Source organism: Danio rerio, chromosome 7 (genome assembly GCF_049306965.1).
Source record: "Danio rerio strain Tuebingen ecotype United States chromosome 7, GRCz12tu, whole genome shotgun sequence".
In the NCBI taxonomy this organism is placed as follows: domain Eukaryota; kingdom Metazoa; phylum Chordata; class Actinopteri; order Cypriniformes; family Danionidae; genus Danio; species Danio rerio.
This window is the reverse complement of record NC_133182.1, coordinates 69,326,332-69,343,433: the sequence shown is the minus strand read 5'-3', so window position 1 is coordinate 69,343,433 and position 17,102 is coordinate 69,326,332. Positions and strand designations below refer to the sequence as shown.

General features: G+C 36.5%; 1 protein-coding gene across 19 annotated transcripts in view; it reads left to right on the top strand.

Moving 5' to 3' along the window:
• The window catches only part of ano1a (anoctamin 1, calcium activated chloride channel a), a 330,549-nt gene that overhangs the window by 265,209 nt on the left and 48,238 nt on the right, over positions 1-17,102 (top strand). For all 19 annotated transcript variants that reach the window (XM_073906384.1, XM_073906385.1, XM_073906379.1 and 16 more), the window contains 2 exon segments: positions 10,787-10,851; positions 13,212-13,346. In XM_073906384.1, the coding sequence (XP_073762485.1) occupies positions 10,787-10,851; positions 13,212-13,346 (200 nt within the window).

Genomic DNA, 17,102 nt, shown 5'->3' with positions numbered 1-17,102 from the left:
TGTGTTTATTATTGTTAGGAATGATTCCATCTATATGCAAATTTACTATTAAACCCTGGTGTATTTTGTACAAAAGGCCTTTTCTACAAACAAATGCAAATATTTTCAGCTGCTCACGGCACTCACTTAATGTTGCTTGAATCACTAGTATTTACTAGTAAACCCTGGTGTCTTTTGTACAAAGATAAATTTCACAATCCTAGTTTTCTAGCAAATGGAAAATATAATGCTATATATATATATATATATATATATATATATATATATATATATATATATATATATATATATATATATATATATATATATATATATATATATATATATATATATATATAGTTGAAGTCAGAATTATTAGCCCCCCTTTGAATTTTTTTTTTTTTTTCATTTTTAAATATTTCCCAAATTATCTTTAACGCAGCCAATTTTTCAGAGTATGTCTGATAATATTCTTTCTTCTGGAGAAAGTCTTATTTGGTTTATTTCAGCTAGGATAAAAGCAGTTTTTAATTTTTTAAACACCATTTTAAGCACAAAATTATTAGCCCCTTTAATTTAACAAACCATCGTTATACAATAACTTTCCTAATCAGGCTTACCTTCCTAGTTAACTTAATTAACCTAGTTAAGCCTTTAAGGCCCTGTTTACACTAATGCGTTTTCTTTTTATAACGCATAAGTTTTGCTACGATTACGCCATCTGTCCACACTACGCCGGAGTTCTCGAGCGCCGAAAACGGAGCGTTTTGGAAACACTGGAGAGGCCGTTTTCATTCTAAAATGCTGCTGCTCCATTTCAGTGTCGATGAGAAAAAACGGAGACATCTGAAAACGGAGGCGGGACTGCTGAGATTCGCTACCTGATTGGGGCTTTTGTGTCATTGTGTATCCTTCCATTATTCGTCAAGTCCCTATCACAAGACTATAATACATGGCTTTAACGCTACTGGAAGACAGTACTGTAAACAACAACATGGGCACAGAAATGGGAGCGTTGTTTGCACTATTGTCTGTTTTAGGCGCAATTGTGCAATTGTTCATTTGTTACGTTTAGTAACAACTCGACCTCATCGTCTGTCCACAAAAATACCTCTTGCTTTCTTTGCCATTTGTTAAATGTTCAACTGGCGTTTGTTGACTAACAATAACCAAATGCCGAGCGAGACGCATGCTTTCTGTTTATACTAGAACGCGCATGCCCAGAGTGCGTGAATGGTCACATGATATACGTTTTTGGTGGCGTAGTGTGGACGGAGATATGTTCAGAGACGCTAGGTGAAAAGCTAGTGTGGACGCGGATCGTTTTTGATCTAAAGCGCCGTTTTAAAACTAAAACGCACTAGTGTAAACGGGGCCTAAATGTCACTTTAAGCTGTATAGAATTGTCTTGAAAAATATCTAGAAAAATATTATTTACTGTCATCATGGCAAAGATAAAATAAATAAGTTATTACAAATGAGTTATTAAAACTATTATGTTTAGAAATGTGTTGAAGAAATCTTCTTTCCATTAAACAGAAAATAGCTTAAAGGGGTTAATACTTTTGACCTTAAAATGGATTTTAAAAAATTAAGAACTGCTTTTATTCTAGCCTAAATAAAACAAATAAGACTTTCTGCTGAAGAAAGAATATTATCAGACATACACAGCATAATGTACTCTAAAATGCACCTGCAAAAAAGCATACTTTAGTTGTTAAAATATATTTAAAGAGCCCCTTTTATCGTTTTTAAAAAAAGACCTCCTATGCAGTGTGTTACACACCTGTGAGTGAATGAACACATCTAGCTAAGGTTTAAATCTGATTGCACTGCGTTTAAAACTATTGATTCTGTAAGAAAACAGTTAACTCCGAATCAAATGAATGATTCGTTTTGTGTTCGGATCTTTTGATTGAACACGTCAGCGTCGATACGCGACATAGCCAAATATGAAGATCTGAATCCAGTAAAACATGAACTCGCCTTTCCCTTCAGACACGAGCGGAGCGCGGGGGATCATGAGATTGATCATGACACGAAGATAACTATCACTGAGAGGCCTGGGGGAATAAAGGGTTAATAGTAAATTTTCACAACAATACCAGAGTATACCCTGTGCTGTGTTTGTTCCTTTAATTTTTCTGATGATTTATACAATAACACATGCAGCAACTCGGGATTTGCCGGTCGTTTGATGTTTAAGAAAGGATCAGCAAAGACTACTAATGTATTGGACTTTGTTAGTAACTGTTACACAGTTTTTATGGACCAGTTTCTTTCTCTTTCCCTTGAGTTTGCGATCCTCTGCTGTTTGTCATTGCTATGGCTGCCATCAGCTGTTCCTACACATGCGTGGCACCGTCGATTTTCAAAATAGTTAAACTTTTGCCATTTTGTGGGTTAATACTGAATGATGTCATTGTTATTTTTTTGGAGTTATGGTTAAAAATAGAGCAATATGCTGATGTTAAACTGCATTGCTTTAATGCACTCCTGCATTGGCCTCACACATATACTCTGAACTCTATACTCTATACTCGGGCTACTTCATAACCATAGTGAGCGTTTCTGTCCATCTCTCCCTGAAGGCTGATGACCAATCACAACAGACCGGGTCATCAGACCAATCAGCGCAGATTTTTCTTATGCTAGGGAGGAGTTTAGGAACAAATGATTCGATGAACGAATCAAATGGGAGGCGTTGGGATAATTAGGTAAAAATAAATGAATTTTATTAGGCAATGAAAGTGTTTTTTGGATCTTGCATGCACATTTGCCTGTTGATGGAGACCCCAATAACCAAAATATGACCTTTTATAATACATAATATGAAATCTTTTCAACCGACGTGTTGGGCTGGTTTATTTAAGCTTGAAGAAGCGAGTAAGCTATCTTTTTGCTACATGAGTTACCTAATTTGCTCATGGGTTGTGTGGAAGAAGAAATGTAGACTAAATTATAATCACACTCAGGGGGAAAAAAGAGGCTCAACAGAGATGTATTTAGAGTTGTGTTTTTGTGTTTAATGTATATGAAAACAAAGGCAGAAATAATATCGACCTCCACAGAAACCAGTCAGTTTTATGAAGTTTTTTGTCATCTTTCAGAAAAATTACAATATGAGCTGAGTGATATGACATGATGCATAAATGTGCATTAACCACTTAAACTTGTTACGTGTGTCTGTTGCCTCAATACAATATGCTGCACATTTCACCATATACATGTTAAATTAACAAAATATACATTTAAACAGAGCTTAATTTTAGAGACACTGAATAACTTTATATTCCTTATATCTCACGCTTTTTCTTTTGATGCACTGTAAATATGGAGACACCCTCCAAGGTCATGCTTCACAGAATAAGAGTCCCACATATATAGTAAGTTTAAAAAAAGCTTAGACAAACTAAAAACTCAGGAGGGGAAATGATCATTGCTGTAATCACACTGAGAGATGTTGTGGCCAATCAAACGCTGCATGGGGCGTGCATATTAATAAGTTGTCACAGTCAGTGTTTTGTTTCAATTGGCCTGTTTTTCACTGGAATTTTACACTTAATGGATTTACATGAGAATGAGGAAACAATGGTGTGTGTGTGTGAGGCTGGTAGTGTGCTATTTCCATGTAAAAAAAAAAAAAAACTTCCATTAAATATTGCGATATGAATCACAAAATCGATTGAATGGGACTATTTAATAGTTTTCTCGGATGTCTAACAGTATTCAGGTACAAAAAAATTAATAACCACAATGCAAAAAAATGCTTTTCTCACTCTGCATAGTCTCATTTCTTGTCCAAATATCTAAAAGATCAAGTAAAAATATTTTGTTTTCAACTTTTGTTTCAACTACAATTATCTGCCAGTGGGGTAAGTAAAAAAAATCTTGTTTTCACTTAGAATTAAAGGCCAAATATCTACATTTCAAAGTAAGAAATGTTTTTTTGTTGTGCATAAATTGTATAAAGGCCATATAGAGTCTAAAAAAAAAACTAAAATACATTGCTCCGGGTAGGTTTTATTGCACGTTTCAGATGACAAATCTAGTAGAGTGCAGTGTCTACATTTGTGTAAATCTAGGAAATGTTTTGATGTAACCTATATGAGAATCTCTTCCAAATTCAAGTAATTAGAGTTTTACATCATCAGTACATCAACTCACACTGCGATATATGGACATTACATAACCTGAACATTGCGTATCTTGCGACTTGACCATTGCGGATGTGCACATTGCGATATCAGTGCTGAAGTTATATATTGTGCAGCCCTATACTAAACTTTTATTATACTATGCCTAAGCATGTACATATTTTCACTATATGGCACCTTAAATGTTGGCTTGAATTACCTCTTTAAATCAGTGAGAGTGAAATGAAATCAAAAGCTAATGTGTTGTCTGTCTGTTCTTCTTCCTCTGGGCTTCTTTGTTCACCACGCCCACATTCTCTGCATTTTTCACACCTGCGGTGAGAACTTGGCTGTGCTGAAGTACAGTTACGTGGCTCTTTCAGTTGATTTATTTTATAGTCAATTTGTCATGATGACTTGGCACCTTTCACTATCAGAAACATGTAATTATTATTCTTTTTTATATAATAATTGTATTAAATTAGGGGCGTATGTTATGCTAAATGAAGGTCTGTTACATAAATTAACTGAACTAATACACCACCTATAAAAAAGACTTGTTGCCTAAGTTTTAGGAATAACAAATAAAAACTTTACTTTTAGTTGATCATTTGGTATCAGAAGTGGCTTAAATGAAAGGCAAAGACCTCTAGAGTAGATAGATTAGATAGAATATAAAGTCATGGTGCAGTTGAAACAGAATTAATATTGCGCATGACTCTCATGAGCTTGGAGGACTGCATCCATACATCTCTGCAATGACTTAAATAACTTTATTAATAAAGTCATCTGGAATGGCAAAGAAAGCTTTTTTACAGGACTCCCAGAGTTCATCAAGATTGTTTGGATTCATCTTCACTGCCTCCTCCTTCATCTTACCTTAGATATGCTTAATAATGTTTATGTCTGGTGACTAGGCTGGCCAATCCTTGAGCACCTTGACCTTCTTTGCTTTAAGGAACTTTAATGTATCCTGTTGAAGAATTTGCCATCTCCTGTGGTTTGTAATGTAATGGGCAGCACCAGTGTCTTGATACCTCAGGCTGCTGATGTGTAGTCTACTCTGAAGATCTCTTGCACGCCCCCATACTGAATGTAACCCCAAACCATGATTTTTTCCTTCACCAAACTTGATTGATATCTCTGAGAATCTTGGGTCCCTGCGGGTTCCAATAGGTCTTCTGCAGTATTTGTGATGATTGGGATGCAGTTCAACAGATGATTCTTCAGAAAATTAAGCCACTTTTCCAATTTATCAACTAGAAGTCAAGTTTTTTGTTTTTCTTACAACTGGGATCGACGACAAGACTTTTGTCAGGTAGTGTTCTTTGAAAAAAAAAAACATGTAGGATAACAAAATGTATGTAAAAATCCACATTACAAGCACATAAGTGTAAAATTAAAGCCTATAATCTACAGCAGGGGTGTCAAACTCAGTGCCTGGAGGGCCAGAGCTCTGCACAGTTTAGCTTTAACCCTAATTAAACACACCTGATCAAACTAATTGAGTCCTTCAGGCTTGTTTGAAACCTCCAGGTAAGTGTATTGAAGTAGGGTTGGAGCTAAACTGTGCAGGGCTGCGGCCCTCCAGGAACTGAGTTTGACAATCCTGATCTACAGCAACCCAAACTATTCAATTTAAATAGTTTATTTTTAGAAATGATACTTAACCAAGTTATAAAACTGAAAAAAAAAAAGTATTTTTAGGTATGATTTTAACTATTAAATAACCATTTACTATGACTCAAGCTCCCAAATTGCTGCTTAAAATAATTATAAAGGTAGTAGTAGGGTTTATGTAATCGGTAGGATTAGGGATGTCAAACAAATACATGCAGAAAATGTGTTTTATACGTACTAAAAACCGTGTAATAAACCTATAATTACATTTCTATTCCAATTCCTTGTTGAACATAGTCTACATTGCTGCTTTCATGCACTTATTTTGTGTCAGATTTATTTAAACACATAGATTATAATTAATTTACAGGGTATTATAGTATAAATCTGTAGAGAATTGCACTTCCCTAGAGCTGTGGATGACTGAATGACTGGCTATGTGATGCTATGTGACTATGTGTTTACAAGCTATTTTAGTCTTTTCTGCAATTGAATTACATGAGACAGGTTCAGTCATGATTATTTCGGGTGGCTAGCAGAAGGAGGAATGATCATGTTCACTCAAGCTGTGTTGCTGTTTCAATGGAGGCATTTACAGCAATCCGTCTGGCCACAAAAATAGCATTACATTTTTTTCATGTGCTGATTCAATAGACTGAATTTGAAAAATGATCATTTATAATATTAAGCAACAAAACACAAAGCTTCTAGTTTTGAATTAATGGAATTAGCATGAACTAAAGAAAACATTAGAATCAATGTACCGAAATGAAGGTTGAATAATATAATAAGAAGTTTTAAAATAAGTTGCACTTGTATAGTCATTTGTAAACATGCACACATAACTGAGAGAACCATACTGAAAATTCTTTGGCAGGAAAAATGATGAGGTTAGCTCCATTTAATATGACAAAATAGCTCACCAAAATATCATGTGCATGCCATTGCCTTTTTATTAACACATCATTGGTCTCTCTTTGAAAATGTAGCTTTGTTTGTTAACCCGCCAAAGAATTTGCAAGGGTGAAATTAAATTAATTTATTTTTCTACATCTGTTCAGTTAGTTACTAGTTAGTTAGTCACCACTACTAGCTTTTGTTCAGCACTGTTGTTGAAGTCACCCTCATAAATACTCCTTTAAAACATTATCAAATGCACTGTCTGAACAAAATAAACAACCATAGCTAAACCACACACTAAACGTCTTTGGGATGTGCTAAAGAAGTTTTAAAGAATGCAACAAAGGCCCAATTATAGACTCTTAAAAGTGACATATAATGAAAAACGGAATATACCTATAGGTATAACTAAATAATGAGAGGTATGTGAATATAAATGATGTACCTTGAGCCTCACACACCAGTGTTTTCTCATTCTCATGTACAGTAAGTCCTGTGAATGTAAAAAAACTGATTAAAAACAGTCCAATTGTAAACATTTAAAACATATGGTTTTAGTTAATTGCAACTTGTTAAACTAAGTGAATCGTGTTCTAACTTATATTTACAAGTTAATATTATACAATAGACTGAAAAAAGCATACAGTACATAACTGAGAGACCCATACTGAAATTCTTTGGCATGAAAACTACACAACAGCCAAAGCTAAACCACTCACTAAATGACTTTGGGATGTGCTGAAGTAAAGAATACAACATAGACTATTAAAAGTGACATTTAATGAAAAGCTGGATATACAGTTAAAGTCTTTTTTAAATATTTCCCAAAGGATGCTTAACAGAGCAGGGAATTTTTCACAGTCTGTCTGATAATATTTTTTCTTCTGGAGAAAGTCTTATTTGTTTTATTTAGGCTAGAATAAAAGCAGTTTTTAATTTTTAAAAAAACATTTCAAGGTGAATATTATTAGCCCCTTTAAGCAATATTTTTCTTTACAGAACAAACCATCGTTCTACAATGACCTGCCTAATTACCCTAACCTGCCTAGTTAACCTAATTAACCTAGTTAAGCCTTTACATGTCACTTTAAGCTGTATAGAAGTGTCTTGAAGCTGCACAATAGACCAGCTTAGAGGAGGTCTAAAGTCCAGCGCAGAGCGCGTTAGTTGTGTGCCTCACTAAACATTGCTTAATACACACAGGATGTACAGCAACACGCAAATCTTTACAAATGAAAAATAATTAAAGGATCAAAATATTTTACTTTCATACTTTCATGCCATATCTCTGTGAGCTTTTTCAGTTTATTCATAACAAATTGCTTTTGTATGATGTTGTTATTATTATTACTATTATTAGCAGTGTTATTATATGTATATTTATATTTGTTTATTAAAAACAAGCTTAGATTTGCCCACCTATCAGGTTTTAGACCATAGAGGACACAGCAGGTGCATTTGAAAATAACTCAAATAACTTAAATTAGAAACGAATTTAGAAATATTTTGAAACAAATCTTTGCGCTTAACAAACTTAAATTAATTACGTATAGGCTAATGGATGTCTGTGCGTACAACATGTTTCCTGATCCACGAGAGTGAAAGTAAAGAATGAGGAGGCTCATTCTCACGCTGTAGATGCTCTGTCTAACTGTTTTCTCGCTAGGGAAGCGCTCCGATTTTCACTAAGTCGCCATGTAAATAGCGAATACGCTATAGTGCGACACAACTGACTCTTAAAGGGAATGGGAAATGAGACTCTGAGTGGTTACTTCTTAAAACACACCTATATCAAAATCAAATCATTGTTATTGTCACATCATCAGCAGCACATGTGCTATAATGAGTGATAAGCTTAGGTGCTGGCCCCAGTGCAAAATACAACAGCATACACCCCAAACAACAGGACAATGTAAAATTGACAGCGATATGTACAATGAATAGGTGTACACATAGTTGTAGGCAGTATTGTTTTAAGTTTGGGTTGGTTAAAGTACAGTGCATGCTACATATTGATGGTGTGCAGTGAGGGGTATGGAAGAGTCTGTGTGAGGTGTGTTAAGTGTTCATCAGCCTGATAGTCTGAGGGAAGAAGCATTTCCTTCAGTCGGCTAGTGCGTGACCGGATGCTGCGGAACCGTCTGCCTGAGGGTAGCAGAGAGAAAAGTCTATGGCTTGGGTGGCTGGAGTCGCTGATAATTCTCTTGGCTTCCCTCATGCACCGCCTGGTGCAGGGCCGGAGTGGGACTCCTTTTCAGCCCTGGAGTTTCAAGCCTCAGACCGGCCCACCTCAGTTCACGACTGACTATATTAAATTAAGGTCATTTCCAAATCAGTTTCTAATGACACTATCACGTCTTTTTTTGAGAAAACAGCTGCTTTAGAGCTTCAGATGTTCAACAACCCTAACAGTATTATATGTCTTAACAATAAATATGAAAAAAATTAATTACTTTGACAAGGATAGAACACGGGCCACCGACGTCGTAGCCTAACGTGCTAACCACTGGACCACAATCTATGCATAGAAATGTGACACATCTGGCTCATTAACCTGCAGGCTGCATCTTGCTCACGAAGCTGCGAGAAAATAGATAAAAAGAGCAGAGCTGCGGTAAAATAATGAATAAAAAGGCTGTGGTCAAGTAAATAAATAAATACATTTAAAAAATGTGACTGCTGAGAGCAACAGATTCTGGAGCTAGGGAAACCGGCCCTCGCAGCCAAAAAACAGACCGGCCCACCGGGAATTCTCCCGGTCCTCCCGATTAGCCAATCCGGGCCTGGCCTGGTGTAGATGTCCTGGAGGGAGGGAAGCTCACTTCCTATTACGCGTCCAGCAGTTCGCACAATCCTATGTAGGCCTTTGCAATTGCTGCTGGTGCTATTTCCATACCAGGTGGTGATACAGCCAGACAGGATGCTCTCCGCAGTGCAGGTGTAGAAAGAGCAGAGGATGTGGGAGCTCATTCCAAACCTCCTGAGACGCCTGAGGAAGAAGAGGCTTGGTTGTGCCTTCCTCAGCACTGCGTCTGTGTGAGCAGTCCATGTCAAATCCTCAGCGATGTGAGCTCCAAGAAACCGTTGATGGTGATGGGGGTGTGTTCTCTCTTCTTTCTCCTGAAATCCACCACCAGCTCCTTGGTTTTGCTGATGTTGAGTGAGAGGTGGTTTTCCTGACACCACTGAATCAGAGTGTGCACCTCCTCTCTGTAGGCCGTCTCATCATTATCTGTGATTAGGTCCACCACTGTTGTGTCATCAGCAAATTTAACGATGGCGTTGGAGCTGTGTTTGCCTGTACTCATTAAGAGAATAAGCTCAACCCTGTTTGACCATGCACTGCGGCACAGAGTGGCTTTTTCCATCCTTAAAATAGTAAATGTGGATTCGAACACGGCCTTAATGCTTTTGCGCCCTGCGGTTTGGACTTTGCACCTGGATCGTCAAGATATAGCCCTAAATCTCCGGACGTTTAGACTCCATGTTAAATTTACAAATTTATTCAGCACCAGCCTTTAGAGGCATAAAATCTGTTTAATGTAACTTTTGTTAGTTTAACATGCTGTGAAATTTGCCACATACTTTGTAATGAGGCAACAAACACACGTAAAATGTTTGATTAAAAGTGTTTATGTATTGTGTCATATCACTCAGCTCTTACTGTAATTTCGTTTGAGTGAAAGGAAACTAATAAACTTTCCATAAACATGTTTATATAGGTCATTAAAGGTCATGTAAATTCAGCTTTTTAGCCAGTGAAAGTCAGGGAGCTTGTCATTCGGCTTAGTGAAAACCCTTTTGTTTACAACCTTACTTCCTTTTAATATACACCCTGCATCACAAGCTTGCTTTCCTTTTAAGAGTGAAGGACTGTTGTGACACTGAAGACTGGAGATCTCTAAATATCTATATTGTACATCCACCTTCACTACCTAATATAACTCTCGAACATTAAATCTTCAGACGCACAGCCTCAAAGTCATTACTTTCAGAATTATTAACGTGTTTATAGAGATGTTCATTTGTCCTTTCCATCAGTTACTTTGCCATTTCCATTAAAGCTGTAAGTGCACTCTCTCTACCACGCTGCTTGAAGGGCATCATTGTTCCAAGATGTACACTGTATAATTTTAGTCCTGTCTTTGCAGATCTTATATGAAGAGTGGGCGAGTTACAGCATATTCTACAAGTATCAACCCATCGGACTGATCAGGTACAATCCTGACGCTGAATGCACTGCCAGAGACACAGTATCCTGTGTTTGCTTTAGGATTATCAGCTAGGAATGAGAGATTTTTTTAAGAAATGCCCTGCTGATTTGTGTTATATCGGGTTTCAGATTGTGAAAAGCCCTATTAGAGCACAAGATTAGTTTAAAAGACACACTATGAGCATCAGACATCAACATGGTTGTGTTTTATTGGATTAATGTGTTGGCAATATTAATACATCAGTGACATTACAGTGTGGATCTATGTTTTTATTATTGAAACATAGAGTTAGGTCTATAAATATTTGGACATTGACACAATTCCAACATTTTTGGCTGACATTTTTTTACAACATTAAAATAAAAACAAACAAAATGTGCTTAATGCAGACTCTCAGCTTTAATTGGAGGGTATTTACATAGAAATCATGTGAAGGGTGTAGGAATTACGACAGTTTGCATATGTGCCTCCCACTTGTTAAGGATCCAAAAGTAATTATTATTAAAGATCATATAGATAATTAATGAAGCATTACCTTTTAAGTAATACAATCACAAAAAAATAAAAATTCATGTTTTAACAATATGTTGATGCTTGAGAAAGTTACATTTTTGCTTTCTATAGCGATTATTTAATGTTTCATGATTATTTTCTTGTTCAAATTAAGCATACAATACTGTGCTATTTTTTTTCTAGTGCAGCTGTTAAATCAATGTAATTCATATGGTTGTATTTATTGAATTTTCTGCTTTATATGAACTATTAAATTATAGCTTTTGAATTACAGTTAAAGTCAGAATTATTAGCCCTCCTGTTCTTTTCCCCAATTTCTGTTTAATAGAGATTTTTTCAGCACATTTCTAAACATAATAGTTTTAATAACTCATCTCTAATAGCTGATTTCCTTTATCTTTGCCATGATGACAGTAAATAAGTTTTGACTAGACACTGCTATACAGCTTAAAGTGACATTTAAAGGCTTTACTAGGTTAATTTGGTTAACTAGGCAGGTTAGGGTAATTAAGCAAGTTATTGTGTAATGATGAAATGTTTTGTAGACTATCGAAAAATATATATATAGCTTAAAGGGGCTAATAATGTTCACCTTAAAATGTTTTTTTTTTTATTTTTTTTTTTATGTAAACTGCTTTTATTCTAGCTGAGCTAAAGCAAATAAAAAAAAAATATTATCAGACAAACTGTGAAGATGTCCTTGCTCTGTTAAACATAATTTGGGAAATATTTAAATAAGAAAAGAAATTCAAAGGGGGTTAATAATTCTGACCTCAATTGTATATAAGTGAGTAGAAATTGGAAATGATTAGTGTAAATGAAGGATGAGCATGTTTTGATAAAAAGGACACAATAAATTATTAGTCTAAAGTTAAAGTCTGGAATTATTAGAAATGTTAACATTTCTAAATAGACAGCAAAAGAGCAATATGTTGAAATATTATTAGAATTCAATGTAATTGAATTTCGTGCGTGTGCATGTTTTGGGGTAAAACTTGTTTAAAGGTTGCGTTTAAATTCAAATGATTCAAGTGACTTTTAAGGCATTTAGAATGTTACAAGAAATTTATTATATATATATATATATATATATATATATATATATATATATATATATATATATATATATATATATATATATATATATATTTGTATATTTTAAACTTTATATTAAATTTGTATTTAACTAAGTCAAAGAGTCCTGCCAAAGTGGATCAGTTTCTACAAAAACAAAGTTGCAAAAACTCCATTCGACATATGTAATACCAAGATCTGTTGTTATTAACTTTGATCACCATTAATATCTAATTTCACTGTATTTGCTCTAATATTTTTTCTTCTGGAAAAAGTCTTCTTTTTTTGGCTAGAATAAGAGCTGTTTTCCATTTTTTAAATCCATTTTAAGGTCAATATTATTAGCCCCTTTATAATAATTTTTGTTTTTGATTGTCTACAGAACAACCCATCTTTATACAATGACTTACCTAATTACCCTAAGTTGCATAATTAACCTAGTTAAATTTTTAAATTGCTCTTTAAGCTGAATACAAGTATCTTGAATAATATCTCGTAAAAATAGTATGTACCATGATCTTAATCAAAACAGTTATTAGAAATGAGTTATTAAAACTATTATGTTTAGAAATGTGTTAAAAAAATCTCTCTGTTAAATAGAAATTGGGGAAAAAATATACAGGGGGGCTAACAATTCTGACTTCAACTGTATATCATAAGACTCAACAATCCATTAACATTTAGGCTTAAAAGAATGTATTTTACTGTATTGTAATTTGTCACTGCTTTTGCCTTATTCAATGCTTTATATTGAGATTTCTTTTTTCTTTCCCAGGAAGTATTTTGGTGAGAAAGTGGGCCTGTACTTCGCCTGGCTGGGTGTGTACACTCAGATGCTCATCCCAGCAGCCATTGTGGGCGTGATCGTCTTCCTGTACGGCTGCGCTACTGTGGACGACAACATTCCCAGGTCATTCTTATTGCACTTTTGCAAGTTATATTTTTAAATTCACACAAAATTGTTCTATGACATGCAATCCATCTATATTAAAACATTTTATACAAGTCCATGCATGCACCACACATCCATTAAATGTTTATGGGCATATGTGTAGGTCTCCTCCATGTGCTCTGGTTTCCTCCACAGTCCAAAAGACATGCAGTATAAGTGAATTGAGTAAACTAAAATAGCCGTAGTGTATGAGTGTGTTTGTGAATGTGAGAGTGTATGAGTTTTTTCCAGTACTGGGTTGCTGGAAGGGCATCCGCTGCGTTAAACATATGCTGGAATAGTTGACGGTTCATTCCACTGTGGCGACCCCTGATAAATAAGGGACTAAGCCAAAGGAAAATGAAACTATTCAAAAGATATCACTGAATTAATTCCCGTCCCTGTCTCACTGTAGCTGTCAGACGCAGGCAGAATGAATGAGCTCATAAAGGCACAGCAGCAGCTTTTATTTGTTTGTTTTTGTAGAAATATCTGGCAACACAGCACCACGGTCACTTAAACGGACAGGTGGCAATCAAAAAAGTAGTATGTGAATAGTTTATTGCAGAGGAGACCACATCTATCAAACACAACTATCAAACACCATCACAACAGTAGCATTTAATCAAATAGTTTTCCTTCTGCTTAGTCCCTTATTTATCAGTGGTTGCCACAGCGGAATGAACCACCAACTATTCCAGCATATGTTTTACACAGCGGATGCCCTTCCATTCGCATCCTAGTACTAGGAAACAACCATATACTCTCACGTTTACACACACTCATACACTACAGCTAATTTATTTCATCCAATTGACCCTTCGCTAAGCCACACCCAAAAAACAGCACCCACCAATCGCGGCTTAGCAATCATAGCTACACACAGGGGCTCTGTCAAGCTTTCGAGCGAGGGAAACAAGCTAAAGGGTTGTGCATATGGATTGTGCAAATCCCGGTATCCTTAAAGTTTGGACGTGATGGTGAAATTTTTTTCTTATTTCAAAATCTAAAACCGAAAGGGAGAAATGCCAGCGTGGATCAAGCTCTGTGAGGGGCGCTTAAGGAGCGAAGTTAAATTGGTTTTGTTTTGATATTCTTGACACATTCAGTGATAGACTGCAATAACTCACACACCTCTTACCCTAATAAGATCTAAACAGTGTTTCATACAAAAACCAAAGCAGGTTATGTTTCCCATCTGTCTTTTTCTTTTTTTCCGCTCGATATTATGTGGAGTGCTCCGTTTAAGCCCTCGCCATAGTAGTCATACTAATAGCAGTCATATTTCCATCTGTTTCAAGCAACGAATATTTGGATTACACATCAACAGAACAAAACAGAGATATAACTGAGCGCTTGCGATCAATATACTTCACCCGCAGCTGTTTTTCAGTCATTTATAACCCTCGTGCCCATGTCAGAGCTACAGTTCACTGATGTTTTCGTTGGTCTTTTGGAGATTTAGTCATTGGTGATGATGTTATATCTGTAACGACGGGAGTGACACTGACAACAGAGGTGTGGATCCACGTGCAGGTTTATTAGAATCGTCAGGCAAGCAATGGTTAATACAGGTGCAAACGGGTATGTACAGGCAGTCCAGAAACGTAGTAAACAGGCTATAGGTCGTAAGGCAGGCGGCTAAACAGGAGAACAAGGATAAACAAGGCTGGGTCGAAACACGGGAAACAAGACAGGGAAAACGCGTTGTAGTGTTATCAACAGATTAACAAGACTCTGCAAACTGAAAGGGTGAATGTGTGGCTTATGTAGTGAATGCAATCAGTCTCTGATAGTCCTCAGGTGTTGCGAGTGTAATCAGTCTATATGAGTGAGCATGGCTGTGTCTGGGTAAAGTGCATGTATGAATATGTAGTCCAGGAAAAGGCGGAAGTGTAGTCCATGGTTATTGTGTGGGAACCAGCGATCTATGGAGAATGGTCGCTGGTTATCGTGACAATATCGGGTTAGTATCTGCTTTTATATTTGGTGTCTGATTAGTATTTGCTGGTAGGGAAAATCTATTTGTTCACTTCTGCTATTTATACTTTGATTTGCTTTTCAGTTTATTTAATTTTTTCACTTAACTGCAAATTAGAATAGAAACTGTATAAAGAGCAGACAAACATGCTCACAGTTATAGGTACTGTACATTTATTGTGGGTCAATGATGCCAATATTTGGCCCAAATCCATCAATTTCCCCTCTCTGGCTGTTTATAAATGAGTTATGTAGAAGCAGTGTCCATGTATGTTTTTTTGCCGATTAGTAACAATATTTAATTGCACATCAATTAATCTATCAGGGTTTTTGGTTAAAAAAAGAGAAATCACGGTTTAATTAGTTGTTATTATTAGTTATTTTTTTAAATTTGACCTCTCCTGCTGTGCATGAACTAAGCTGTTGAATGATCAGCATATGAGGCGGCTAGGCTAACCTAGCTTCAATTTTGATTAAACTATTTTCTAATCTGTTGCCTATTATGTCGTGAATTTACCCCTATAAAGGCTGATTTATACTTTTGCGTCAATCGCATGCTACGGCACGTACGTAGTGGACGCATAGCTCTCGCCGTGACAGTCGGCGTTGCTGATGCACACCTCTCAAAAAATATAACTGCACGTCACAACAAAGCATAGCGCAAGCTCTGTGATTGGTTGGCTTGGTAGCGCTGACGAGTGTGGGTGGGACCGAGAGCTGCGCGAGCCCGATGGAGCAATTGTTTAGAATCCCGTGAAGGAGCTCCAGATTGAAACTGTTGTTTTGTGTTTACCTCCTGGTTAAAGTTGTTGCACATCCGCCAGTTTCTACCTGGAAATGAGACACCAGCGAAGAAACTCGACACAGAGGAACATAAACACCTCACTGTCGACTAGCATTTCAGAAGTGTTATTGCCGATCACTTGACGCAGAAGTATAAAACCAGCCTTAATGCATACTGTAGTCCTTTTTTGTCTTTCTCAGAGATCTCATCTGTTTACCAAAAATGACTAATTATATCTCTGGCAATGTCTGACACTGGCGCATACTTTATGTAATAGACATGCCAGGCACGAAAACTTGACAGGCGTAGCAACAGTAACTAAGGATGGCGGGGCTTAGCGAAGGGTCAATTCACCTATACCACATGTCTTTGGACTGTGGGGGACACCTGAGCACCCAAAGGAAACCAACGCGAACACGTGGAGAACATGCAAACTCCAGACAGAAACGCCAACTGACTCAGCTGGCATTCAAACAAGCGACCTTGCTGTGAGGCAACAGTGCTAGCCACTATCCACTGAGGCACCGTGCCACCCCATGAGAGTAGCATAATAACACATAAATGCAAGACTACAGAAGTTTAAACACAGGCAGGATGTACATTACCCTATTAAGTTCACTTAAGATTAGCAGTGGAAGTCATGGTTAAACATTCCATCATAAACATTCATTAAACATTTATATAAATCAGGGGTGCTCAACCCTGTTCCTGGAGATCTAGCTTTCTGGAGAGTTCAGCTCCAACCCTGATCAAACATACCTGAACCAATTAATTAGGGCCTGAACAGCACTTGATAATTACAGGCAGGAGTGTTTGATATGTTTTGCAATTGAAACCTGCCGAACGATCTGCAGGAACAGGGTTGGTCACCCCTGATACATAGATATATACACTAGATGTCGCCTGGCCTATTGTTGTCTATTGGACGGAATGCGTCAATAGCGCCGCCATCTTGCTACAGGGTAGCGCTC